A 27,650-nucleotide genomic window follows, 5' to 3' on the forward strand; every position below is an offset into this window, starting at 1 on the left:
ATAAAAGGGCACAGTAGCAGCCATGGCCACACTTTCTCCACCATTATCCACACAAGATTTTCCACTGCTTTGCCACACATCCCAAAAAAAGAACACCATGTAACAATGCCAGAATTGAAGCAATCAGATCTAGCTTGAAGAACACTGTGTTTAAATGAGAACTATTATGTCTTATTTGCAGTAGTACATATTGAGTACTCCTGCTTCTGACCCTCACTTGTTACCAGGTAAATGCCTCATTTTCAACTGGCAATGAACCTGCTGGTTTAATACATTGGCAGTATTCCAGCACTTACTCCTACAGTGATTGCATTTCAGCTTTACAGCACTGAATCAGAAGCACTTCTTGGAAATGGGAAATTTTAGCTGGCATCTGGCAGTAATCTCCATCTCAGTTACTTTCAATAGTTAGTGACTTGAGTTACTTTGAAGAGTATCAGATTTACCCATGAAGGCATCTTTTAAACATATTTTGATGATATCTCTTCGTTTTTTGATTAGATCTCTTTTTTTCTTCCATAGTGTCAGGAATGTATTTCTGTTTAAAACAATTTGATAGCAGCCAGCTCATGGACAGGCTTCAGGTGCACTCTAACTGCGCAATGCCCACACACTCTCACAGGTCTACAACAACAGATTAAGTTTCCCCATTCAATTTGGCCTTGCCTATTTTATTTATTTATTCTACAATCAAAGGACTTAATGTTCAGTGGTATTCTTGTAACTAGTTCCTGCCACTTCAGCTCCCTGCCACAGCCTCCTGGGAGGTGGGAGCATGCCACAGTGACCACCCAAAGCCACGTGATGAACACCCTGTGTGCTCCTACAGCAAAAAATCTGGAGAACTCCTACACCAAGGTAATGATTTTTTGAGTCATAGTAATATCTTATCTTTAAGTTCGCTTCTTCCCAAAATCCTGTTCAGACCCAGGCCAATCTTGACCACACAGAAAAACAGCAGAAACTTTCACTAATAACACCTAGCCTGAATAGCCTTTGCACATGACCAGCTATTTACATCCTCAGAATTAATTCTGTTGTAGCTTGCAATGAAAAGCTTCTTGGAATGCTCACTGTGCAAGGAACAAGGTGCAGTGGACACACACATATGTTATTTTTAAATCACATTCACTTAAGTTCTCAGCTAGATTTATTGATGCCAAAATAAGCATCAGACAGTTGCATCTGGCTGTTTATAACAGCCCAGGCAGTCTGACAGATTTTGCTAGAGGCTGAAACAGATCCCTGCTCACCCACAGGGTGGACACTTCTTTATCTTTAGGAACACCCCTTCTGTAAGAGCAGCCAGACTACACAAGTCTCAAGCATGTCTTGTACACCCATCACATCTACTGTACCATGCTCAGAGGGCAGCTTTACACCCAGAACAAACAACAGCAAAGAGAGGAGTCCAGCATTCACCTGTGGCCAAACACTTGCTGGCATCCCCAGCTGGAGAAGCCCGGATCCTGTAGGGAGAGGCCGGGATATCATCTCCCCCATACTTAACGCCAATCGTGTAGCGGCCCGTCTTGTCAGGGACGTAGGTGACCGTGTAAGTGCCATCCTTGTTGTCATGAATGTCCACTCTCTTGGGTTTGCCCTCTTGGTCCTGAGGAATGCAAACCAGAAGATTTAAGTGCTATGAAGGTTTTGATTTTCCTTAGCTGGACATCAAATGTGCTCACAACCACACTTAGGTGGTCTCAAACAGATACAGAACTGCAGCTTTTTGAAGTTTAAAGATATTTTGCTCAAAGACTTTGTAACAAGAACAGAGTATTAGGAGCAGAAAGATATCAGACCACTATAAAATAATCAGTACTATCATTAACTACTCTTTCGTTGATATGAGAATGTTTATAAGACCAGCAAGCCATTTTAATGAACTTTATATTAATTGTACAAAGTTCAGGCTTCACTGTCATACTGATGTTGGAAATTAGGAACACTTCCCTGTTCCCTGAGGCACAAATGGGCAGTCACACTGTGCAGCTCTGCCCTGAGTATGCACTGGGTAGCCTTGGGCAGCTGCTCCCTGAAGGGTCTGAGGGCAGGGGGAAGCCTTACTGGAGTCTGCTGTCAGCCCTCCTGCATGAGGCATCCAGCTGCTGGCACACTGCAATGTCCACAGCTAAAAGCAGGTCTGTGCAGCCCCTTCAACTACCATTTCCCATCAGCTGCAAAGCACAAAGCATTTTGGAAAGTCTTCCAAGCCTGTTTATAGGGAATCACATGTTGACTCAGTTTTGTATTTTATGACTTAATGCTGCCTGGGGTACAGTATAAGCTGCAAAGGACTTGAGGTTTTAGGTACAGCACAAAAGAGCTTACTTCTTTCAGGAAGGCTTGAGAAACATTTGACATTCAACAGCTCAGAATAAGAAGCAAACAAATGCTGCCAGAAGGATCACCAAATGCACTTCTACCATACAGGACTTGTGGAACTTGATCTTCAAAGCCCCAGCCAGGCTGGGAGCTCTGATAAGCATTTTGGATCCTTTAAGAGCACACTTGCACACCAGAATTAATGGCAACTGCTTTGGTGCACCTGAGCAGGCATTGAGACAGGACAGGAGCAAGAATGCAGAAGGGCAAGTACAACCAGGCATACCATGACCTAGGCATGCCAGAGCTCAGCTATGTGGTTTATGGTCCACTAATCAGACACCTTTTCACTGAGGCCACAGAGTCCAGGCACCAGAAACTTTGGAAAGAGTAGTAACAAAGACAAATCAAAACATTCCTGCAGTATCTCCTTAAGCAGCTTATGACTTCTGGCAATCTTGAGAGAGATGTGTGCTCTAATTTATCATAATGTGATGCTCAGAGTGTTTTTTTTCTCATGGCCTTGCTGAACACTGCTAGAAGACTGCCTCCATTTCAAATGCCAGTATTTCCATAACCTTACAAGAAATTACTTATGTCATTTTGGGCATTTGCAGAGTGCAAGGTTAGGCACGAGCCAAACAGAGCATATCTGATCACTTTAAGACAAAAGTTTCACAAAAGCACTCTCAAGAGCTTCACAAATGCAGAGTGCAAGACTTTGCTGTACCAGACTTTAGTGTCCAGTCAGCAGCCCAGTCTTCAGGACATTGGGTATGTTAGGATGAAGCTGTGGACACTTCTGAAAGGAGAGACTCATGCCCACCTAGAAAACATGTTTCCTGTCCTGCTTGGTTTTGTTACTTACCGTGATCTGTACAGCCAGAAGTCCCTGCCCAGCATCCTTAGCATCCACAGCAAACTCCACAGGCAGGCTGGCTAGAATGCCATAGGAACTGAGCCCTGGACCACTCGCTGTCACCTTACTGGCATCGTACGTAGGAAGCACCTTCACCTTGAAGGGACTAAAAGAGCAACCCATTATCTTCCCTCCTCCCGAGTCAGTGGCTGATAGCTGCTGCAGTACATGCTATACAGCCCTCTTACACTGTCTGCTGCAGGTGCAGTGGGCTCAAAACACCACTGAACCATAAAGTCATGCAAGGAGCTGCGCTGGTTAAGTAAAAAGCACCACACCAGTCTGTAAATGGTGCTTATGTGCTGGGAGAACACCACTGGATTGTTAAATCCTCAGTTCTACAAAGTTTCTCTTATCACCTTACCTTCGAGGAATCTCTTCATCAGCATATTTGACAGTGATCATGTAGGGTCCCTCCTGCATAGGGGTGTACACCACCGTGTGGGTGCCATCTCCATTGTCTACCACATTAACAGGTCCCACAACTCCTAAAAAAGCAATACATTTTTTTTTTCTCAGCTATGCTATTAAAATAGTCATTTGCTGCACAAAGCTAAAGTATGGACTGCTCATTTACAACAAATTTCAATTTTTTTATGATGAAAGCAACAGGCATGGATCAATGATCAGCTTCCCTTATTTTATATTCAAAGCCATTGACTTGAGATAGATTTTTTTATCCACTGCTGTCTGGGCTCCCATCTTCTTGCTGTAAACAAAAGCTAGCATGAAAATACTGGAGAAAGATCTGCCTTTTGGTACAGTCTAGGTTGAGAGCAATTGCTAAAGGTGCATTGAAGATCTTTTGAGACAGAAAATGAGTAATGCTTATAATTGTCTGTACTGTCATTTACAAGATTACTTCGTATTATTGGGATTCATTGCAGAGAATTGAGCTCTAAAGCCAGCTGGTGTATAGCATTCACCAGCTGTCTTTCACAATCAAGTGTTTAGAAAGGCAGGCTTGCTGCCTAAGCAAGAACACCCTGCAAGCTGCCAAAGACCTAAGAAAGCAGGATCAATTATTTCAATTTGCATTAAGCTAAATCTACAAAGATTATGTGACATATCAGTTCAGATCAACACACAAAGCAGTCTACAATTACAAGTTGGCTTTAAAACACAGAAAGGATTAGTGGTAAAGCAAGCACAAAAGAAATGTATATAGCTGCCATGCACAGCCTAAAAGCAACACCGTTGGTTTCCCACTCCCTCCTGCAGATGATTCTTGCTGTTGCCAACCGGATTTCCAAGAACCAAAACTGCCAGTAGTTAGTGAGAGTTCAAACCTGTCTCAGTGTCACCCTTTGGACCACCTTTAAAGAAATCCGAAATTGCTTTCAATGGGGAGCGCCATCCCTGGGAATCCGTCTCATCCGCTAGAATTAAACAAGTGTTACCTGCAGGGCACCTGCACAGCAAGGCTGACACTCCAATGCAGGGGCAGCTCTCACCTCCAGCAAGGTGAGACTTGCAGCCAGCAGGTGCTCACTGACAAGATACTCTGTCACTGAGACACTGCTTTCTAGGTTACTGCAAACACCATTAATCCTATCACTCCAAGGGCCTTGCTGTTCTCTGGGGACCACTGAGCAATTTCACCATTATTCAGAGACTCCTGCAATCCACTGTTCACATGCTAGACTTTGGATTTACTTTTTGATATCTAAAACTTAACACACAATTGTTCACTGATGATGGTTAGTCACTTCTCCCAGCCCTGAAGATTAGGCTAAAGCCATCCAAGACTCTGTCTAAAGCAGCACTTCCTAGGGCACAGCTCTCTGTCACAGCATGATGTGGGTCAGCTGCTAAGGGGCACACAACAGCTGAAAAGGAGCAAGGGAAATGCTCACTCAAGTGGCATCGCCACCTTTGCAGGCTGGGCCAGAATCATGTTACCTGCCCAAACACAGATATGGGCCCAGTCAGATGGAATACTTTGGTTCTTACCTCTGGGTCCTGTCACCACCACTTCAAGAGGTGCTATTCCTGCCTTGCTGGCATCCACAGTGAAGGACTGGGGGATTTTGGCTCGAACAGCTGTACCCAGACCTGGTCCTGCTATCTTCACCTTGCTGGGATCCACAACATCCTTCACAGGAACCTTGAAAGGACTGCCTGGAAGTTGACACGGTAAGTGTTAAACACCACAAGGTTAACAGTTAGAGAACAAAAGGTCTTTTTTCTCTACCTTCCTTAGGGTTTTTTTGTTACTATCCCTCTGCTTCAGGCAGGAATTTCAACCCCACAGCCTCCACACCACCCCTCTGCTTCTGCAAAAGCCAGAAATGTAACGATGGTGCTTCTACAGTTTCACAGAATTGGTGTCAACCATCTGTGACCTATCTACTTCTCACACCTCAGGAAAAAAAACCAAACATAAAGGAAACCAGAAGTGCAAATGAAGCATCATGGGGGCAATACATTTCCTTATATCTTGCTGTGTTCAGTATGTCAACAAAGAGAATGAGAACAACAGGAAACATCCCCTCTTACTGCAGAACAGGATCGTTAATGCATCCACATAACAAAGGGCTATTTTCATAACCTAAAGTATTACACACCACTTGTATATAATATCAGTTATTTGTCAAGGGTTAGTGTCCCTTTTCCCGTTCCACTCATCTGTACCCATCTGAGCAAATGCCACTGCCTTTTCTGCCTGAATTCTGAGGAAAAGCAGAAAGCCAAAATCACATAACATCCCACAGCACAAGAGAAATGCAGCCAACTGAGAACTCTGAGTGCACAGTTTGACTTCATCCCTCTTCTGAAAGCCACTGAGCAAGAGCTCTTACCAGGAATATGCTCTCCCCCATACGTGATGTTAACATCATAATCTCCTGGAACATAAGGAATATACTCGGCACTGCAGCTCCCATCTTTGTTATCTTTACAGCTAATTTTAGATTCTGAAGGTCCTTCAACAGTTATTCCAAGGCCACCAATTCCTGCCCCTCTGCAAGACAGAAACACACATAGTTAGAATCACCTGCTTCTAAAGCAGTTTTGTTGCCCTCACATGTTCTGGCTGCATTTTCATCCTTTTTGGAAACGTGGTATCCTGACTTCCAATGCTCAGCCTTCAGCATGTGCTGCCATGCAAAGCTGTTCAGCATTGCCTCACTCAAATTTTGCTAGAATTTTCTTCTCAGTAACTACCAATCCCTAATGTCAAATGTTTGCAGAGGAGAGTAGATGATGAGATAGCACACACAGCCATCAGCTGGACATGGCTTGGCCTTTTTATAAATATTTGTTCTGAGTTTCACATCCTGCATTGCACACACCACTACAGTCCTCCCCCCCCACAAATACTCCTTCAAGATCAAACAGGCCCCATCACCTGGTGACAACTGAAAAGGCATTGGGCTGATTTGTGAAAGCTTCTGTAAGTCCAGGTCCTTGTGCCTTCACACGCGATGGATGGCAGCCCTCTGTGACATTCACTCTGAAGGGACTATTTGGCACAGGCACACCATCATATGTCACATTGACTGTGTGTGGACCTGTTAAAAAGAGGCAAACATCTCCTGAATTCCCTAAAAATGCTCATGACTTAACATAGCTCTACAAGATGCTACAGACTTAAATGTCAGTACATAGATAAGAGTTGCTTCATGCATTTCACAAGACTTCACAAGTGTTTTGTAACTGAGATTCCATCTACAAACTGTTCTTCTAAAGACAAGTTACCATAAAAGCCAGTTCTTCAAGTTAAAATAGAGCTACTTCCTGCAGAATTAGCTCCTCTGCTGGCAGACCTCTTGCAAAGATGCCAACAAGTTACTGGCAGACCTCAGGGGTTTGCCAAATGAAAGTGGCAGAAGAGCTGCTTGCTCTTGGTTTTCCCCTTTCAAGTAAAAGAAAACAAGCCCCAAGGTTACCCTTTTCAAATGGCGTGTACTCCACTAAATATGTTCCATCCGCGTTGTCCTGGATGAGACAGTCTGTGGGGGAGCCAGAGGGGCTCGTGATCTGTGTCCTGATGTGCTCACCACCAGCCTTCGTTAGAGGTCGAGCATCCACAGTGAACTCGGTTGTAGCTTCTCGGAACACATCTACAGGAAATGTTTTGAAGAGTCACTTCAAGAAGTGCAATATATTCCAACAACAAAACATTTGGTGAAGCAGCATGATAAACAGCTTGTTTGGGAACATGAGACTCCTGTCTGTCCAAGGATCACCATGGAAACACGCACAGCTTTTACAACTGTCAACATTTAGAATACACAGAAAGGACTGCAAGTCCTACGAATTCCCATTACAACAGTTAATCTCACCTTTTCCTTCGACTCCTGGCCCAAACACTTTAACTCTGCTTGTGTCCACAGCTGGCTCCACTTTGACCCGGGCTGGGAATTTAGGCACTTGCTCTCCTCCGTATCTCATCTTGATTGTGTACATGCCAGCTGAGAGTGGCACGTAGGTAACGACATAGGTCCCGTCTTTGTTATCATCGATCTGCACCTCAGCTTTGGAGCCAGTATCTGACACCATGTCCACCCTCAGGTCCCCGGGCCCTGCTTCCGTGCAGTCGACATTCAGCAGCCCTGCCTCGCCTACTTTACCCCGCTCCAGACCTGGGCCTGTGGCAATGACTTTAGAGACATCAAACGGCATTTCTATATCTGCCTTAAAGGGAGAACCAGGAATGTGAACTTCTTCAAAGAGGATGTTTACAAAATACTCTCCAGGCTTCGTAGGCAGGTAGGAGACAGAGCAGGTTCCATCGCCGTTGTCCGAACATTCAATTTTAGCTTCACACGGGCCTTCCACTGTCAAACCTAAACCTCCGGTTCCTGCCCCTTTGGTATCTATTGTGAATTGGGCTGGCTTTCCAACAAGGCCCCCTCGGAGACCTGGACCATGAGCTTTTACCTAGAAGAGAATATGCAGTTGAGCTACATGGCCTTTTCCATGTTACTGCTAGAAGACTTCCTAGTTAGACTTGCTTGTATGTGGGACTTGATTTACAGGCTCTTAAAAATACAGAGAAGGCATTCTCTCCTTTGCCACTCAACCCTACATTTTTACTGTAAAGTTGTTACTTCTCCTCCTAAGAGGTTTCTAGGCAAGGATATTTATAATCTCATCATAGCTGTTTTTATACAGCTATGTATAAAATGTATTTCTATGGGAAATAAAAGGTGGAAATGTTAAAATATTTGATAGCTGCACACATGTTCTTCTTGAAATATATTTCCTTAGAAAAATAGCATCTTAATACATCAGAGATGCTTATCAGACAGACTTCTATTAAATTGGGAGTGATACCTAAATTTGCTACATTGTCCAAGACATTTGCCATATTTTTGATTAGTGGAACATTTTTTCAAATATAGTGTTACAGGAATGAATTCTACAAGTCAGAGAGGCTGCTAAAAGAATCACTGAGCACTCTGAGTAAGGATATTCCTGGGTATGTTTTGGCCAAGACCAAGCCAAGTCTTGTGCAGTAGCCCACAACTCAGTTTTCAGGTGTCAGTTGCTGTTACAGCCCTGTACTGTTCACTTACCTTGGAAGGGTCTGGGGGTAATGTGGCCTCCACAGTGTAGGGGCTCCCTGGGATTGGGTTGCCATCATAACTCACATCCACCACATACAGTCCTTCTTCCCGTGGGATGTATTTTGCAGTGCTGCACTCCTTACCCAGAACTGGTTCCACCAGACATGGCACAGCTTTCCTCATAGGACTGGAAATATTAACCTCCAGTTTACCTTGCCCACCAGCTCCTTTGGTATCAATTACAAATTCTTGATCCTTGCCTACTTCCACTCCTGAAAAAGACAAAACCCATATTACATCACTTACTTAACATCAGACAGCAATCCAAGGAGTCTCCCATGCACACATCACTGAGGGAGCAGGTACTGGCAGAGCCCTACCCAGTCTGCATTCTTCTGCAGGCAAAAAACCCTCCCAAGCCAAACAACAAAAAAAACCCAACCAAAACCAAATGCTTTGATTAATGACATTACAAAGCTACAGGAGAAAACAAGCCTGTAAGGTGTGGTCTGAGAGTATCAGAGAGAGGCTCATTTCAGGAAAGCAACAATATTTCACAGCCTTAAGTTCCCTCACTTTTGGAAAACAAAAAGACTGCATGAATGACACTGTGCATTGTAAGAGTTTGATACATTTGAATGGCCATCTAGCCCTCAGGGAAACATATTTAATCAGTGAGTGCTCTGTTCACCACTAACGACCAAAGCCCAAACACATGTTTTCTCCACATTACTTTGTAATCTTAGCAAAAAAGAAAAGAAAGAAAAAGAAATCTAAACTGAAATTCGGCCTTCAAGAGGACCAGCTAAATAAGTGTGGTAAAGTTAAAGCTGGAGCTACTTGATCCCCAGCAGTAACATTTAAAAGGAGATTGTTTTGCCTGCTCCTGTTCCAGCAGGACATGTTGGCTATCACCCAGACTCCAGAGACCCTTCAGAGGCTTCCAGCCCACAGGTACTTACTGTTTTCGAGTCCATTGACTATAACTTTGCTTAGGTCTAGAGGAGCAGCAACGCCTACTGTGAAAGGGCTCTTAGGGATAGGATCACCACCATAAGTTACCAGAACCTTCATTGGACCCTAGGTGGAGAATTTACACGTTAGCTCAGTTCCTCACTTCACACAGACACACCAACACTCAAGCTGTACACAACCACATCAACTAATCCATTTTATCTGGTCACAGCCAAACCTACTGGTTTATAGACACTAAAGCTCACACCACTGCAGCCCTTCAAAGTACTAAATGGTTTTTATTTAATACAGGAAGAGCAAAAAAGACAGTTGTTTCCAACATTTAATTAGACTATATTCAAGCTGCCTGGCAAAGCCTCCAACTCAGGCTGGCTCCCAACCCCCAGTGCTCAGACCCGACAGCTGAATGAATGTCCCACTGCTCCAGACCAGGTATCCCCTTCCACCACATGGAGAGGCCAAAGCTAAGACTGCAAAGAGGCCATATTATTACAGCATCTGAAATACCAGGGGTTTAAGCTCTACAAGTCAGAAAGATTAATGCTCTTGTGTATTTTGGCTGGAATGCTGCACAGCCACGGCAAGCTCCAGCCCATGATGTGTGTTTCTTTTATTCTCTCCTACCACAGTCCATATTTTAGCTATATTCACTGTTTGCTTACTTTTCACTCTTGGCTGGTTCTGCTCCCAAGTGAAATAATCATGGATGTTTCATGCAAGCTAGTGAACAGCTTCCATGATTATTTTTGGTTGTTTTTAGAAAACACATACATGGGTAGCTGTAGCAACCCCACGAGATAGATAAGACCAAATAAACAGCATTAAACCAAGGCTGCTCTGCAACTGACACTGCCCCTCAGGAATTTAACTATCTATTCCACCCTTCCCTGCTCTGAGGAGTCCACAGTCTCATTCACAGCATGGAGGGACAACAAGACTACTCTAATTGCTGAGCAGCCTATTTTCATCTCTTAACCACTGCTATCCATGAGCATCTCCTGTAAGCCCACAGCACTTCCATGACCCATGGTACTTCTCCAGATGGAAGACCCAAGTGGAGAACCTGGTTTGGGCTTGTTTCACTGGTGATTTTCAGGTGAAGCACAGAAATCTGGTACTGCTCATGAACACATGGAGTACAGAGGAGTGCTCCCTTCTGCATACCAAGCCTGACTAAACAAGCCAAAGCCTCTCCAAACAGGCACGCCAGCCACATCCTGAGATCATGCAACTGCTTTATCGAAAAACAAATGTTAGCTCTATGGTGCTTCCAAGAACTCTGAACCAGCACTATCAGTAAATAATACTGCACTTTTCCTTATCAGTTCACTTTTACATAGCTCCACTCAAAGAAGCTGGGGCAGATGACCTAGTACATTTGGTTGTTCAAGAGAACAAGAGTAGCAAAGCACTTTCATCTCAGCACCAGAGCACCTATATCCTCAGAAATATGAGATTTGTGCATTCTGGTGTTTAGTGGCCCTTTACAAACATACAAGTACAGTGTAAGGAAAAATGCTTCTAGCTATTAGGAGCTTCCACTTTCAGCTCTTTAATGATGCTGCTAGAAAGGCACCAACTTCATCACTTGCCTACTGGGAACTAGAGCAGCATCACTCACTTTTCTTTTTGTCCCTGCTCTGGTTTGCACTCCAGCTCCTTTGACACCAGCAGCCTGCTGACAGGCAGCACACCACAACCTCAGCTCTGCAGGACTGCAGCAGCTGGGGCAGCAGGCAGCTTCACTGTGGAGTCTGGGAAGGTTTGCACCTTTCTTCTTCAACTGATAAGGTATGGAATGATGATGTGAGCTGTGTGCTACTGCATCAGTATCTCTCCTTGCCATAGAAAACAGTGGCAAACTATCAATAACTACACCAGAAAAACTGCATTACTGCTTTCCAACTCCACTGCACACATTAGGGATTCTGGGGAACAAGATACCCTGGCAAGTTTTTTCTGCTTTTTCCACTGTGCACAGGTGCTAGGGAGGGAGGTCACTGCACTACAACAACACAAGTTATTCACTCCTGTACCTCTACAGAAGTTGGACATACCTGCTGTATGGGCGTGTACCTAATAGTGTGGGAATAGTCATAGTTGTCAATGATATCCAGATCCATCACTGCCTCTCCTGGCACTGAGCTGCTGAACTGCACATCCAGTGGTGCTTTTCCAGCTCCCTTGGTGAACACAGTGAAGTGTGTTGGCTTGCCACTTTCCACACCTGAAGAAAAATGTTAATTCTAATTTACACACAGCTCACACAGAGAAACTCTCCTCAAGAAGCATTCAGTACCAATAAAGCCCAGCCAAGCAAAATATCAAGGGAAAAGCATTGTTTGCAACTGCCTGACCCCCCACCCTGCTGCTGCATCCCAGCAATGCTCAGCCAGGCTGTGACCATCCTGCAACAGCTCCTCAGGATCCAGTATTGGTCACACTACACGAACCCAGCTCTCACCAGTTTTGTTCAGCCCAGGTCCTTCAGCTTTCACTTTGCTGGCATCGTGTGAGGGGTCCACCTTAACTCTGAATGGGCTGGCAGGAATTTCCTGCAACAAAAACACAACTCCAAAAATAACCAAGTCACTCTTCAGCAGCCAAAATTAAACAGATAATAGTTTTAAGATAATTCTGCTCGAATTCCAGCATCTTGAGTAAAATTTCACCTTACTTAAACATTGCCTTACTAATTAGTATAACTCAAAATACAGGGCAAAGTTAACAGCTGGAAGTTTGTCTCTGTCTGTTTTTTATTTTTAAGGAAAAAATTTTTCCCCTATTTTCCTTGAAAAGCCACTTAGGTTTTTTACCTTTAGAAGGCAGCCTTACCCCACTATGGAGACCACATTCATTACGCCAGTCCAACACATTACACAAACTTCAGTTTCCCCAACCAACTCCTCTCACTTGTATACATGCAATTATTACAGAAGAAGTATCCATATTTTACATTGCTATAGAAACAGTGACCAAACTAAGTGCATGTGAGCTGATGTGGAAAGAGCCAGCTGTGGACTGGCAAGTGCATGGTGATCAAAGAGCAGATAAACAGATTCTCAAAACATCAGGCTGCAAAATGAAGATTACAAACCTCTCCTGCAAAAAGCACTTTAATAGTGTAGCGCCCGGCTGCAGGTGGTGAGTACTTCACTGTGAATGTATCATTAGCATTGTGGATGATGTCGAAATCTATGTCCTCTTCCTCACTGCTGACCACACGAGCATCACACTTAATTCCAACACTGACATCACCTAGGAAAAGCAAGTGGAGGTTTGCTACTGGACAGCACAGACACTGCCAGCCAAACAGCCAGACTATTCCCCCTTCCAGCTGCCTGAGTCACCATGTTAACTAATGAAACAGATCAGATCACAATTCACTGCAATGCTCTGCTTCCCAAGGTTTTTCCACTAAATAAAGAAAACCAGCATGGAACAGTACATTATCCCCTCCTTGCATGACCTGTGATTCTAATACCACAGAACAGCCCAGCCTGCTTTTACCTTCTCCTGCATCTGTGCAGTCCACAGTGAAGTGGGTCGGCTCACTTGCCTTCAGGCCAGTTCTCTCCACACCAGGTCCAAACACTTTGACTTTCTGAGGATGACTCCCTTGACCTATAAGGACCTACACAAATTCACAAGGGTCAGAATCACATATATCTGTCACACTTGAGACCACAGGCAAGTCAGAGCATTGCTTGGAGAGGAGCTACAGGGTAACAGACACAAATGAATGGCCCCAAATCGCCCAGGCTGCAGCTGGGCTGAGAGGAGACCACCACATGAGCTTGTAAAAACAAAGATTTATACAAGTGGATAGGTTTCTAAAAACAATGAAGCAGAAGGGCACACCTCCTTGAAGTCCACAGAAGGGGTTTAACATCCTAGTTGTACTAACAAGTAGTTGTGAGCACCCATGTCCTATTTGGCCAGAACTAAGATCTATTCATCTCTGTACTTACCCTAAATGGGCTATTGGGCACATTGGCTCCTCCCCAGACAACAGAAATTGTATGTTTGATTGGTTTAACTGGCACATAGGAGCAGGCAAACACACCATCAGCCTTGCTCTTTATCTGGATATCAATAGGGTTTCCTTCTCCATCCTAAAAAGCAGTAATACAAGCAGAAGGTTCAGGTACTTCAAAAATGTTTGCGTAGTTTGAACAGCTCAAGACTGTTCTAGAATGTGTCAGGATTTTTTTTTCTCCAGAACTGCAGTTCAAAAATACTGAAGAAATATGCAATTTACACTCCTGCAAGTCTTCCTCATCTAACACTTGCTCATTCATACACCATCCTACAACACATAGAAAATTCACAGGCTCAGAGACACTTCAGTGCTTCCAAATGACAACTCAAGGAAATTAAACCTTGCTTTGCTTCCAAGTAAGGAAGCAAAGCCATGTACTTCATATACTTCAGAGCAGTCACTTTGTCTTCAGTTGTTGCCTGACTACATTACACAGATCAAAGCACAGAGCTTTGACTTGAATTACACATGCCCAGAATTAAGTGGTGTGTAAGTGAGTAGGAATACTTAAGGCATTTTTCTAAACAGTATTAAAGTCCTTTTGCTGCAGTTTCACACAGCTGCCTTTGGGTTTTTACCTGTGCATACATCTTCAGAGGTGCTTTCCCAGCATCCTTGGTTTCAACTGTGAACTCAGCAGGCTGATTCACTATACAGCCAGTCCTCTCCAAGCCCGGGCCATAAGCCTTCACCTAAAAGAGCACCTCAAGAGTATTAGTTTGCAGTTCAGAAAGAGAAACAAAACTAAGTGATTTATGTATGAAGACCTGCCCCCTCCACAAACCCCATGAAGCATGTGATACTACTTCAGCAAGTTTTCATTACATTAAATCAAAACCACAACAGTGTTATTCGAAAAAGCTGAGGAGTATTTGGCTGGGTAATATCTTGGCAAATTCAGAGCTTTAAGCAGAGGCAGTTTAAGGGTCTGCTACCAGAATCCTTTAGAAATAGCTCTACTGTAGTTACATCCAAGACATGCTGTGCCATGGGTGAACTCCTGGCCCTCACCTTATCCGCGTTGAAGTCTCCTGAAGCCGGGCGAATGAAGGCCATGTAAGGGCTGTCTTTTATGTCCTCATCATCACACATGATGTGCACAGCATATTCACCAGGCTCTTTGGGCCAATACTTCACATCACACGAGCCATCGTTCTTGTCATCACACTCAATTTTAGCCTGAGAAGGGCCTTCTATTGCAAAGCCTGAAAAAGGAACAAGTAGGTTCCTCACATTAACTTAACACCACTTCCACAAATAGCTTTTTGTTAGCCTTAAACATGCCTGATCTCTCAGTGACCCTTCTTCAGCAATACAGATCATACATCCATCATTCCCTTCTGGATCTCATCCCACAAAACCACAGATTAACACCCTCCATCACACACACTCCTGTCTCTAGGACATGCCTTTGATACTCTATAGATGTTAGTGTTTAGACCACAATGTCTTACAGACATTTTTTTACTGTTTTTACTGTTGGGAAACCTATTGTTTCTCGTGAGTTCACTGCTAGCATTGCAAGATACAAATATTTCAGGGAAACTCAGTCAAGTAACATACCAAGAGAGCCAACTTCTGTGCCAATGGACTCAACCACAAAGTCAGCTGACTTGCCCACAACTCCCTCGTGCAGTCCTGGCCCCCAGGCTCGCACTTTCTGAGGACCTGCTTCATGACCCACCTGAACTTCAAAGGGGCTACCAGAGAAAAACAAAGCATGGAATTAGAAATGGGGACAAATACAGCATTTATGTTTTTCCCCAGGCATTTTAATGAGGCTCTACATCAAATTTAACAAATTAATAGATGCTATCATGTGGTGGCACAGTGCCCAGCAGTGTTTTTCTAGCAGAGATGTCATCCAACCCATCACCATCTTCCACCACAAATCCTGAGTGTCAAATACTTGCTCTGCTTGCTATAGCTGTGGACACTGAAATAAGAGTCCTTCAAAATCTTCCAGCAAAGTCCAAGCTGCATGATCCACCATGTTCTATTACGTTTTTTATTCATGATTTTGCATGAGAAAGACTGACACAAGTCACCCTTCAGAGCTTTGTCAAGCTGCTGCAGCCCAAAACCAGGCTGTTAAAAACAAAAAGTTAAAACAACAACTTGCCACTAACTTGTCTCCCCAGTTCTTCTTCAAAGGTCAGGGTTGCTTTAAAAGCCCACCAACTACACAACCCACTGAAGGACATAAAAATGCCCAAAAAGTTACTTTTGACTCACCTTTTTGGGATGTTTTGCCCACCCCATGTAATGGTGACAACGTACTTTCCTGGTGTGGCTGGATAATATTCAAATGCATATATACCATCCATAAAGCCTTTTTGTTTCACCAACTCCTCCAAGCCCTCTGTTGAAAGATCAATTCAGCATTGAACTTAACAGTTTCCATCCTGCTTTCAATTACTCAGACAAGTTCATGTTTTCTAGTATTTATTTTAGCTTGCAAGAATAAATTTCTTCCACCAGAAAAAAAAAGGTCAGGTTATAAGGGAAGTCAGTTCTATGTGCCCTCTAGGACAAAGACAGCAAACACTTCCAGAAGAAATACAGCAGAAAGTATTTTAAGTTACCAGACTTAATAAGTTCCCTTGTGTTTTATTTTCTTAGTCTGCAGTATGATGCATGTCATATGTTAAAACAAAAAAGCTTAACATTTGTCAGACTTTGTAACCACAAGTATGCAGGGAATGCCTACTTTTCATTTTCTTCAAGATGAAGAATTTAGGAAGAAAAGCTTAATACGCTAAAATTTACATTGATATGTCTGTTGCTTTTTTTCCCCCCAGCCTCACGAAGCCACACAGTCAGAGCTCTGTGTGTGTGGAGGAGGTGAAGGCAATACAATGCACCTTTGAATCCTGCTCCAGGCAGGGGGAGGTGGCGGGCTCAGAGTACCACACAGGGACTGCTGCTGGCGGCCACATGAGCCAGCGGTCCCTGTGCTCCCATCCTCCCAGGCAGAGGGCCACATCCAGGGCCCAGGACCAAGGGACCTGGGGATGGATCCTCACAGATGGTCACTGTCAGCCTATGGGGTCCTTTCCTCCTCTGCTTGTGTGCCTAAGCAGTTAGTGCCACCAGGAATACTGCTCTGAGTCATTCCCAGCTTTATGAGAGCAGGATTTCCATCATACCAGAGACCATGGCGTGTGACTTGCTTCCACAGATTGCATGAAGATGCAATGTGTACCCATAAAGCTTGGAGGCCACAGCAGGCACATGCATGGATTTTCTCAGTTTTGCTAACTGACACATTAAAACAGAAAGAACTAAAACCAGATATAATCTTATCCAGCCCTGCAGATCAAAACCTCCCCAACAGACACCGATAAACCATTCTGAAGTCTGGCTTTTTATACAGATCCCATCAGTTCCATCAGGACACCATCTCCTTCCAGCTCTTCCTTTTCCCAGGCTCTGCTCCTCCCCCTTCTCCAAAACACATGCACAGCACAGATACACCCCAGCACTCACTTGGTCCCTTTATGGTCACTCCAAGATCTCCGCTCCCTGCTGCTCTGGTATCCACCTTGAAGTCGGCCGTCTCCCTGATGCGGACGCCCTTGGGCTGCAGGCCTCGGCCAGTGGCACGGCACGCGCTGGGGTTGCAGGCTGCAAAGGAACTTCAGGCATTACTACTGTCTCTGATCTCAACATAGCCAGCCTAGCCAGCCTGGGACAAGCTTCAGTTTAACATTGACTCAGGGAAACCACAGCTTAGCTTTCAGCAGAAGGTTACAGCACTAAGGCAGACAGATGTGAGTCTGCCCAGCGCCGTCTATGCCCCCTGGCTTTTAGGCAGTAGCAGTCAGTGCCACCACGCAACACTGACCCTGTCCAAGACCATTTTTTAGAATGACTGCAAACACTGAAGCCCTTCTGCTTTCCAATTCAATGCCACTTATCAATACAAGACTTTTACACAGCTATCACATAGAGATATTTGCCACAGACACAACCTTCCTGACGCCTTTCGCATTGAGGCCCACTGCAGTGTAGGGTGAAGGGTCCCTTTGCAGATAAGCCCCAGTGAACAGTATTATTCTGCTGGTCCTTCAGAAGCACGTGACTGGGATAACTGCTATTAGCAAAGCTGAGTTTTTCCTATGCTTTGATAAAAGATGTCACATCAAACCCCCCCTGCTTGTCACAGTTCACACTTTCACAGAAGCAAAGTCACCAAGCCCTCTGCAGCCTGAAGCAGGGTGGGGCAGGAGGGTTACACATGGCTTAGGCTTCTCTTGGCCTCTTTACTCCAAGCACTTTTCTGGGCCTGCAGAGTGGCTACAGAAATTCTGCACACTTAGGAATAGTTTTCATTACACAATCCCAGCTGTCATGAGGTTTTCAATGCCAAAGACCTGAGAGGTTTGAAGAGACTTACAAACGACCACAGCTTCCCAGCACTGTAAACCAAACACGCATTTTCCTCAAGCATGCCGTGCTTACAGCAGGAGCACAAGTCTGCCAAGCAGCTTGTTAGGTTTTCACTCATTATACAACAGCTTACAGGTTTTCCCCCCACCCCTGCATCAGTCAACATCCCTAACCCTGTGTCCTACACTGGCTGGTGTGAGTGGAGATTGTGTGGCATCTGCCAGCTCTGAAAGCTCAGTGGAACACACAGGAGCGTGGCTGACGTGGAGTGGGAACAGCTTGCAGAGCACTCACACAGCTGCATCAGGCAGCCTGTGGTTAAGCCAGTTTCACTGACTGGGTCACACAAAGCTTCAGTTCGTTTGCAACTTTCCTCCCCAACCCCAACAAAACCAAAAATCCTTTTGGCTGGGACAAGCTGCAGGCTAGAAGCTTACAAAGAGCAAACACGACGGAGCATCCTGCACACCTCTTACCAACTATGAAGCCATTAGCAGTGAAGTCCAAAATTCCACAAATGGAGGGTAGCTCAGGAGAGATGAGCAGAGATCTAAAAGCATAGGAGCAGGTAAGGATGGAACAGAAAGCAAATTCGGTGTCCATTAAGGAGGAAAACAGTAAATATAGTCATTTGAGGAACAAGGGTAGAAAACAGCAAGACACTGCATAGCTGGATAAATAACTCAAAAAAATTCAAAGGGTAGCTCAACATTTGTAAGTCTAGGCAGAAAGGAAACTAGCAACAAAAGCCATATTACTGTTAGAGAGCACTAGTTTACTCTGAGAGTACTCAGGTGACCCACTGAAACAGGACCAAGATGTTGAAAGGTACAGAGAATATAAAAGGCATGATCCAAGCATATTCTGTGACCACATCCAAGGAGAAAAGTGCCCATCTACATTTATATGCATTTTTAAAAAACATACCCTCTCCAATGAGAACAGTGCAAGGAGTTTTGGGAATTGCCTCCCCAGCAAAAGTCACTTTGACAATGTGAGGACCAGCTTGAACAGGTTTATAGGTGCAACGGTAGACCTGGTTGCCTTTGTCTTCCACTACAACTTCAGCAAGGCTTCTTCCCTGAGGATCCTCCACTTCCACAACCACGTCACCCACACCAGCACCTGCAAAGGAAACAAGCCCAGCTGAGCCTTGCCTTCCCCATCAGCAACAGGCACCCTGTTTCAGACCACCACCAGCTGTCTGGGCTCAGCCAGCCATCCTCTGCTGCCAATTCTAGGCACAGCCTCTGTGTTCAGCTTTTGCTGACAGCAATCAAACACTTGAGCAGAAAGTAGGCAAGACAGCATGGTGGCATTCCACAAAGTCAAACTGACAGGGCTCTGCAGCTCCAGCCACAGGGTTTCACAACATAGCACTGAATATACATACAGCCTGGTTACCCCATGGACACCACCCTGTAGCATCTCTATCGCAGATCAGCTTTACCAGTCAGTTCAATCTCTCAAGCTTTGAAGTGGTTTAGATTAAGAGATTGGACAAATGAATGCTGGTCTGACAGGGATTCTCCCTGCTGGACTATATGTATTCACTTTTGTTCAGACACCTGCTCCTCTCACATCTTATTCAACTCATCATACAACAAAAACAGTTTTCTATACACTTTCAGAGGCCAGACATGTCTTTACATGATTCAGACCACTCCCTCTCCCAATTAGAGGCTGAACATAATACTTGCCTCACTATAACCACATTTAATTTTATTCCTAAGCTCCCTCAGGCAGAAGGCAATTTCAAATATGCTACTCAGCATATTTTGGTGTTTAAATGCTACAAGTAACTGCCCTAAGTAGTTTCACATTGTTCTAAATGAATTAACATTTGTAGCATCTTATTGACTCATTCCTCTAGGCTACAGCATTGGCCTAATAGCAGGTAACAAATAATTGATGGAGATGCCCTAATGAAGATAGCAACCCTCTAATAATTACAACAGAGGTTGAAACCAGTTCATCATTGAAGTATGAACTCAAAGTAGCACTGCAGCAGGTTCTGTAGAGCTAAATATAGAACCCACTACACATTTACAGTTGGCTCACAGTTTATCCTTCACATTTATGTTCAACATGTCACATTCTTGTTCAAAATGAGGTGGGGAAAGAAACCAGCCAGGAACTTGACTGCTGCCATCCAACAAATTCATGGCAAATTTCTGGGTCAGGCTTAGCAGCCTCTTACCCCAGCTCAGCTCTGCACTTCAAATATTTCATACACAGCTGAAGCCTTCTGAGCAGCCCAGCTATTATTTCACCTGTGAGTTTGATGGGGCTACAAATCCTCATCCACTTTACAGCTATTTTTCCAAGGCCTTAGGTTCTCACATTTGAGGACACTGCAGGACTTCCATCATCATTCACCCTGCTTACCTGCTGTGTAGAGGTCAAAGTAGGTAGGTTTATTGGCAATGTTCCCTGCTGCCTCCAGTCCTGGTCCTTTTGCTGTCACTTTGCTTGCATCTCCCTGGGCTTTGTCAACATTCACTTCAAATGGGCTCTTCGAGATGTGCTGCCCAGCAAACAGGACTGAAACCTAGGGACAGACAGCATCAGCTTGGACCCATCAGGCAGAGGGAGAGCTCAGATCACCACCATAAAGCTAAGTGCAGGGTCAAGCTCCTGCATTCCTAACAGAAACACTCTTTCCCTCAGAGGTGAGGGACCATCTATTCCACAACCCTCATCAGATCCGTGCTAACTGCTGCCACCTTCTTAAAGTTCCATTGATTACAGAGTCAGGCACACCAGCATGGAAGCTTGAATCAGGATGTGCCAATACAAGGTAGATCTTCATCCAGCAATAAAGTGGCAGCAGAACTTACTTGCATTTTATTTTTTCAGGCTGGCTGTGAGGACCTGCCACCCTACAGGATCACCCATCATAAACCTGTGACTATGGGCATCCAGGGACAAAGGGAGGGAATCCTTCTCTGCAAAATCCCTACAGTGTACAGTACCATCAGCAAAGAGATACCTCATAGAAACAACCTGCTATTTTCATCTGCATTTCTTGTGACAACCCACAGAACTGGCTTTGTGAGTTGCACAAAGTGGCCCAGCTGTGGCACTTGATACCCAAACATAAATGCACTTTCTCCCAACATACACTTCTTTCCCCTTGCAAAGGGAGCAGCCCAAAAGCCAGATGGAGAACGAAGGCCACATCAATTTAACTTTTCTTCAGGATGCCTGAGGTGGCTCTTACCCACCAGTGAACAGGGAGCCCTCAGGGGCTCATGTTAACAACCAGCAGAGCAGTGTGTCTAGCAAGAGAATACTGGTTATTGACACAAAACTCACCTTGTGAGGTCCTGTCACCCTTGGAACATACTGCACTGAGTAGGTTTTGTTTTTGTCACTGGACGGTGTTATCTTTGCCTAGGAGAGAAAACATATCCCTCATCAAGCTGTGCCTACACACACCAGCTGAACTCTTTACTGATAATGCCATCTATTTCCAGAGTCAGCACTGTTAGATTCTTGTTGCTGTGAGAGCAGGGATCCCTGCTATCCCCCTCTTCTCACATGGAAAAAATCCCATTGTTTTTGTCTTTACAAGAGGGGAAGCAAGCTACCTTCTTCCCAACCCAGCCCTTTCCTTTGCTGTTAATTGCTGTATTGAGGCAGGCCAAGAGTGAGGAGACAGTAAGTCCAATGTACAGCTGTATTTCTCTGGAATGCTGTAACATGATCAAGTGGAACACTTGGATGAGAAGTTTCTATAAACATTAAAACCAGCATTTTAACTCAAAATGATTCATGGCATCTAAATAGCTGCTTTAGCCATTCTTGCAGAATGAGTAAATGCAGACAGTGATTTACTGATGTATGTTATCTAAAAGGAGGTCAGAGTGTACTTGGCCAGTCAAGCTAAAGCTCTGCAACTACTGGACACTGGAGCTGTGTTGCTTAGTTGCAGGTAGTGACTGTTTTTCAAGGCAATTATGAAGAAAAGTTGAGGCTTCTTGCACTTCAGATAAACTGTATTTTGCAATTTCTTTTTCAATTACTTATTTGTCAAGAACTCATTTGTGAAAGATGAAGGTTACCGCAGAAACTACAGCGTTCAGACCAATCTGACTTTTCCATACAAGACACTTAACATACATACCTCCTCTCTGTTTCCTTCTGGATCTTCTATGAAGACCATCAGGTCACCCTGCCCAGCACTGATGGTGTCCACTGTGAAGATGGCAGGCTGCTTCACCATGTTCCCATGAGGCTCAATCCCTGTGAGACAGATACAGAACAGCACATTAGCTGCTGCCACAAAACCTGGAAGACAGTTTGGAGGCTGCCCAAAGGCTGTCCAACCCATTCTCCCTTGCAAGCCATCAGAATCAGTTTCCCCAGACTTCTGCACATCATGTGTTTATCCTCTGCCCACAGCATGATGTTCACAATAAGGCCTTCTCTTATAGTAGGAGTATTTTCAAAAATTGGTTGAATCATCAGCACTCAACTCATCTTACAATGTCTAACCAAGTCAGGAACCCAGCTGTTGTGTGGATTCAGGTGAAAACCAGTCATCCTGAGAGGCACTGAGGGTCACTCCCACTGCTGGCAAGTGTAGGGCTGATGCTGACAGCAAGTGGGATATGAGCATTAGCTGCTCTTTAGGAGCTGCTCTCTTCACACAGGTGTTGCACCATGGGAGGGGTGACTAGAGAGGCAGGAGAGAAATTCTGGGAAGCCTTTAGGTGAAGCCATTACTCTAGAGCCAAGAGTAAAAGACTTGCTTAAAGAAAGACATTTTTTACCTGTGCTGCCCCATCTTACTCCATTTTCAAAATCCAGCAGTATAGATACTGCTCAGATTTACTGTCCTTTGAAATCTGCTCAGACTACCTGGCCAGAGTGTACACTGTACAAATGGCACACAGGAACCTCTTAAAACAGTAAAAATCTTGCTACTACTTGTGGTTTCCACTTAACTTTTAATCAATTTCCTTATTCCCCAGCGCAAGGCCTGCTACAGCATGCATTTACCAGCAGGGTTTCATCATCTCCCTGTACACAGTCCCAGGTCATGACATCTGTCATGGTGGTGTCAGACTGAGTGGGTGGAAGAACTTCCCAAAGTTGCTGATTCCAGACTAGCCCAAACACATCCATACCCTTCCGTCCAAGGCAATTTCTCCCTGGCTGATTCATAAAACCGTGGGCACTCCAGCTCCACAGCACAATTAGTGGAAAGTGCAACGTCTGATAGATTGTAAAGGAAGTGGTTGTGAACAACAGAATTCCTGAACTTGTTTATCTTCAGAAAACAGTAACTTGAGAGTAATGCAAGGAAGACCATGTTTTTGCTAGGAAATCTGAGCATTCTGATAAGGTGTTAACAATTGACATATTCATTCTTTCAAACTAAGCCCTAGATTATCATCTAGCTGAAACTGCTACAAATTGGCTGTGTGTCTCTCCGGTCCATCAGACAAGCACTAGGATATGGCATTCAAGTTAAGTATCATGCCTTCTGCCAGCACAAGAAGGACTCATTATCCTCCTCTGAAGACAATTTCAGCCAGGACACTATTAGTTACAGAACTTTCTTAGCCTAGACTTCATCTGTCTAGATTTTACTATCTTATCAGTGGCCTGCTTTGGATGGTTAAATGAGAACTCCTAGTCCACCACTGATGACCTACACAACTCTGTACATCCCCTCTGCAGGCTCATTTCACACCAGCTCCACACATGGCCATCCTCAGCACAAACCCTCACGGCGCTCAGGGTGGTGTGCTACAGCCAAGACTCTTGTTGGGAGCTTATGAAGAGCTTACATGAAAAAGGATAATAAAAAGAGCTAAGACTGACCCACTTTGCACTTGGCAGTTATCTTTTCCTGGATGCATGAAAACCTGTTTCTCACCTGTCCAAAAGACCCTGCTCAGTCAAAGACTGAGCCCCTTGCTGCTGGAGTCACCTTCCATTTCTGACATATCATAGCAGTCAAAATTATCAATTAGTATATTTAGTGACTCTGTTTTGGCAATTAACTTAATGAAAGCATCAATCTTTCAAGAAGAGCCACTCACTCTAAAGTAATTTTCATTACAAAGGCTCCAGAGACACATGAAAGCAGACGAAGTAATTTCATTTTTTGAATGAATATAAACATGACTAAAGCCAGACTTGACAGACTGAGGCAGGCTGATCAGTCATTTACACATTTGGGACCTGAAAAATGTGTCTGTGTATTGTGGTTTGCTGGGGAAGGCACCAACAAAGAACATCAACCCCAAGCTGGATAGGTGCTAAACCCACTCTGACTGCAGCAACTCTCTTAAGTGCATAAATAAAGTCCATGTCCCTTCATTCCACTAGTTATGTTTCAATGGAAAATCAAGTTTAAAAAATCCCAGGCAAATAAGAGAACCAGAAAAAAAAATAAGGAAAGTTTTGTTTCTTTCCATTTCACTTTTGTACATCCAACTCTGAAACACACTAGTTCCAACAGTCTTGAAGGACAAACAGCAGCCCAGAGATGTAAAAAAAAAAAAAATTAAGGCAGAATGGAGAGCCAAGTGTAATGCTTTTTGGAAATGGATGGAAATGGAAATGGAAAGAGATGCTTTCCAACATGCCAACCATATTAAAGGTAAAAATTTGTTACTTATTCAGTTGTGACTGTGCACCCATCTAGAACAGAACCTCATCAATAGTTATATGAAATTATCATTTTAAAAGGTCAGTTAAAAATAAGAATGCCTACAGAGATCTACAGTTGCTTAAGCATCTATGGGTAATCAGCAAATTCAGCCTTCAGTCCTTCCAATCAGTAAATGCAGCCTTTACAAGGCTCAGCACTATGTAATGTCTCAAGGGTTACCGACTCATCTTTGTACACATGCAAAGTATTCAACACTATCAATTCAAGTAAGTAATTTAGAATTACCCCACTCTAACACACATCAAGCCTGGGAAATGGAAAACTGTCTCTACAGAGAGCCTGCCAGAGAGACAGTGAGGTGATGAGGTTTTTCTTCTTTTAAGGAGTGCTTTATTACAGGAAGCATTCACTGCCAGATCATCACCCATCTGCAGCAATACTGCTGGCCTGAATTCCACACCAAGGCTGTTTTAGCCCCATATCATGCTACTTCTTCCAGCTGTAGATGGGAGTCTGGCAGCTTGCAGAACAGGTTCAGACTGGGAAATTTACATGTTAGAACTAGGAGTGCCTTCTGGACTATATCCATGTATTTCTGAAACCAGGCACCACACCAAGAGTATACAAGTGAAACTTTGAAGTCAGTTAGTTACAGTAGGTCTGAAGTTCAACATAAGCAGAAAACCCCACCCAGCTTTCTGAAGAGTTACTGCTCTGTGCAGCTTCAGCTCACCAAGTCCTCACCTTTGCCGTAAGCCCTTGCTTTCTTTGGATTCAGTTTAGGTTTTAAAGGAGCTCCTGGTTTCAGTTTGGCTTTGGGGAACTGGGACAGGTAAGTCATCACAGAGTGCTCATCCACATCAGGGTGGATAATTTCTTCAGGGGTAATAACCTGAAAGACAGTGCAATTAAGCATATTGTACCAGTGCTTGGTTACCACAGGTCAACACAGAAACAGAACTATGACACAGACTTAGATTTCAAAACTCCCACATGCTAATGGGATTTCTTACACTTATTTTCCCTTTGATACACACAAGATCATTTATTATCTCAGGCAAGAAAATCAAGAAGCTCATAATTATCCCAGTGTGGTTTGGGGGCTTTTTCTGCCTTGATTACTAGGGGTTCCCAGGAGACTGCAACAAGCTTAATGGTACCAAGGCAAGAGAACAGCAGTTATGTTCCCCTTGGAAAGTGACATGAGGATAAACGATACTGAAAAAGTTAGTAATTCATAATCCTGTATGCAACAGCTCTGAACTGCAAGGCTTGCAGAGTAAAACTTGTGACTCCTGCTTCCACAATACAAGCTGCTTCAGAGACTTCTGAAATTCTGTCCAACTTTATCAGCATGAAAATAATCCAGTTTGTAAAAATAAATTGCTCTCTGTTTGAACATTATCATTGCAGGTGATTTCCTAAGCCAGTAAGTTTTTCTTCTGTGGAACTCAATGCAGGAAAACAAATTCACTCCATGGACTAAGATGTCAGGCACCACCACACAGGCCCTTTCCTCCTACCTTACATGCTGCAACAGCAGCTTTCTTCAGCAGAGACACCTACACAAATACAACCAGAGCTCTGAAATGTAATACTGTGTTTCATTACAGTGCACCCTTTCTCAGGCAACTCTGCATGAGTTAAGAGTAACTTTTGAAAGCATCCAAGCAGCTTCACGTGCTTTCTTCAATTTCAACTCCAGCTAGTCACAAGACCAAAGCTGGTCACTGTGCCCCCCATGGGCAGCCCAAGGTTGGTGGCCTTACCTGTGGCACACCCAGCCAGTCATCCGCCTGCTGCATGGCTTCCCGAGCGTTGTCCACGGGCCTCCTTGGGTCCCAGCTCTCCCAGTCAGGGCACAACCCTGCAAGCACATTTCAGTTGTTGTGTGTTATCTGCCAAGGGGCTTCCCTAGCTGAAGAAATCAAGTATGAACTCTAGATCCCCTTGCATTACACTGCTCTGCAGAAAGACAATCAGAGCTTTGCAGAAGTAGCCAAAACAAGACAAGCACGTGCTGCTTAGTGAAACAACTCTAAGGCAACAATCAGTGCAGAGTCATAGAATGGCTTAGGCTGGAAGGAATCTTTAAAGGTTATCTAGACCACCCCTGCAATGAGCAGCGATATCTTCAACAGAGCTCTGTGCAACCTGACCTTGAATGTTTTCTAGGATGGGACATCTAAGACCTCTCTGGGTAACTTGTGCAAGATACCACTCTAAATTTAGCACAAATACATCTACCATCCTTTATGCTTCACTAGTTCTCTTGCAGCATATTTGGTAAAGAACACTTCAGCCACTTGCCACAGCAGCCCAGATTGCATTAGATGAGCACCTGCAATCCCACTAGCGAGGCTGTTTTATTAAAAAAGCGAGGAAATTCTGCCTTTTCCACACTACTTCAAATTATTTGCCTTAAGCAGCTCAGTCTCAGATTGCTAAACTGATGTTTCAATTAGTGTGTTCAGTTAGGGAGCTCTGTGCTCCCTCTGCAAACCTACTTCAGGAGAAGACACGAAGTCTCCCACTGCACCCTGAAGTTGAAAGGTTGTTGGCACTTGCCGTGGGAACAATCCTTTCTTCCATTTGGGAGCCAGCATTTGTGCTCTTGTCCCTTGCACCCAATACAAAGCTTAAATGTGGCGCCTCCCATAATGCAATCACACATTCTGCTACAGGCCAGAATTTCTCTTGGCCAAGAAGTTTACAACTTGCTGCTTCCTGCAGCTGGTCTCTTTGGACTCTTTTGGTTTTCTGAAAGCCTCATTCCAGTCTCAAGCTCAGCAGTGAAAACCTCCTCCCACAGGAAGAGCAGCCATAAAGACAACAAGCAAGGAAAACACT

General features: G+C 44.2%; 1 protein-coding gene across 3 annotated transcripts in view; it reads right to left on the minus strand.

Moving 5' to 3' along the window:
• The window catches only part of FLNB (filamin B), a 70,709-nt gene that overhangs the window by 19,294 nt on the left and 23,765 nt on the right, over positions 1 to 27,650 (minus strand). For all 3 annotated transcript variants that reach the window (XM_054280838.1, XM_054280837.1, XM_054280839.1), the window contains exons 3-28: positions 26,570 to 26,667; positions 25,545 to 25,692; positions 22,299 to 22,417; positions 21,488 to 21,565; positions 20,558 to 20,720; positions 19,097 to 19,294; positions 17,267 to 17,404; positions 16,013 to 16,139; positions 15,341 to 15,477; positions 14,789 to 14,982; positions 14,356 to 14,469; positions 13,707 to 13,850; positions 13,246 to 13,369; positions 12,833 to 12,993; positions 12,200 to 12,290; positions 11,793 to 11,962; positions 9,723 to 9,840; positions 8,770 to 9,032; positions 7,534 to 8,131; positions 7,138 to 7,311; positions 6,597 to 6,759; positions 6,049 to 6,209; positions 5,201 to 5,368; positions 3,612 to 3,735; positions 3,197 to 3,353; positions 1,423 to 1,612 (exon numbers count right to left, since the gene is read on the minus strand). In XM_054280838.1, the coding sequence (XP_054136813.1) occupies positions 1,423 to 1,612; positions 3,197 to 3,353; positions 3,612 to 3,735; positions 5,201 to 5,368; positions 6,049 to 6,209; positions 6,597 to 6,759; positions 7,138 to 7,311; positions 7,534 to 8,131; positions 8,770 to 9,032; positions 9,723 to 9,840; positions 11,793 to 11,962; positions 12,200 to 12,290; positions 12,833 to 12,993; positions 13,246 to 13,369; positions 13,707 to 13,850; positions 14,356 to 14,469; positions 14,789 to 14,982; positions 15,341 to 15,477; positions 16,013 to 16,139; positions 17,267 to 17,404; positions 19,097 to 19,294; positions 20,558 to 20,720; positions 21,488 to 21,565; positions 22,299 to 22,417; positions 25,545 to 25,692; positions 26,570 to 26,667 (4,320 nt within the window). The remainder of the gene's footprint in view (positions 1 to 1,422; positions 1,613 to 3,196; positions 3,354 to 3,611; positions 3,736 to 5,200; positions 5,369 to 6,048; positions 6,210 to 6,596; positions 6,760 to 7,137; positions 7,312 to 7,533; positions 8,132 to 8,769; positions 9,033 to 9,722; positions 9,841 to 11,792; positions 11,963 to 12,199; positions 12,291 to 12,832; positions 12,994 to 13,245; positions 13,370 to 13,706; positions 13,851 to 14,355; positions 14,470 to 14,788; positions 14,983 to 15,340; positions 15,478 to 16,012; positions 16,140 to 17,266; positions 17,405 to 19,096; positions 19,295 to 20,557; positions 20,721 to 21,487; positions 21,566 to 22,298; positions 22,418 to 25,544; positions 25,693 to 26,569; positions 26,668 to 27,650) is intronic.

Source organism: Melozone crissalis, unplaced genomic scaffold, assembly GCF_028551555.1.
Source record: "Melozone crissalis strain CALT ecotype California unplaced genomic scaffold, PUWL_Pcris_2 ptg000029l_1, whole genome shotgun sequence".
Lineage (NCBI taxonomy): Eukaryota > Metazoa > Chordata > Aves > Passeriformes > Passerellidae > Melozone > Melozone crissalis.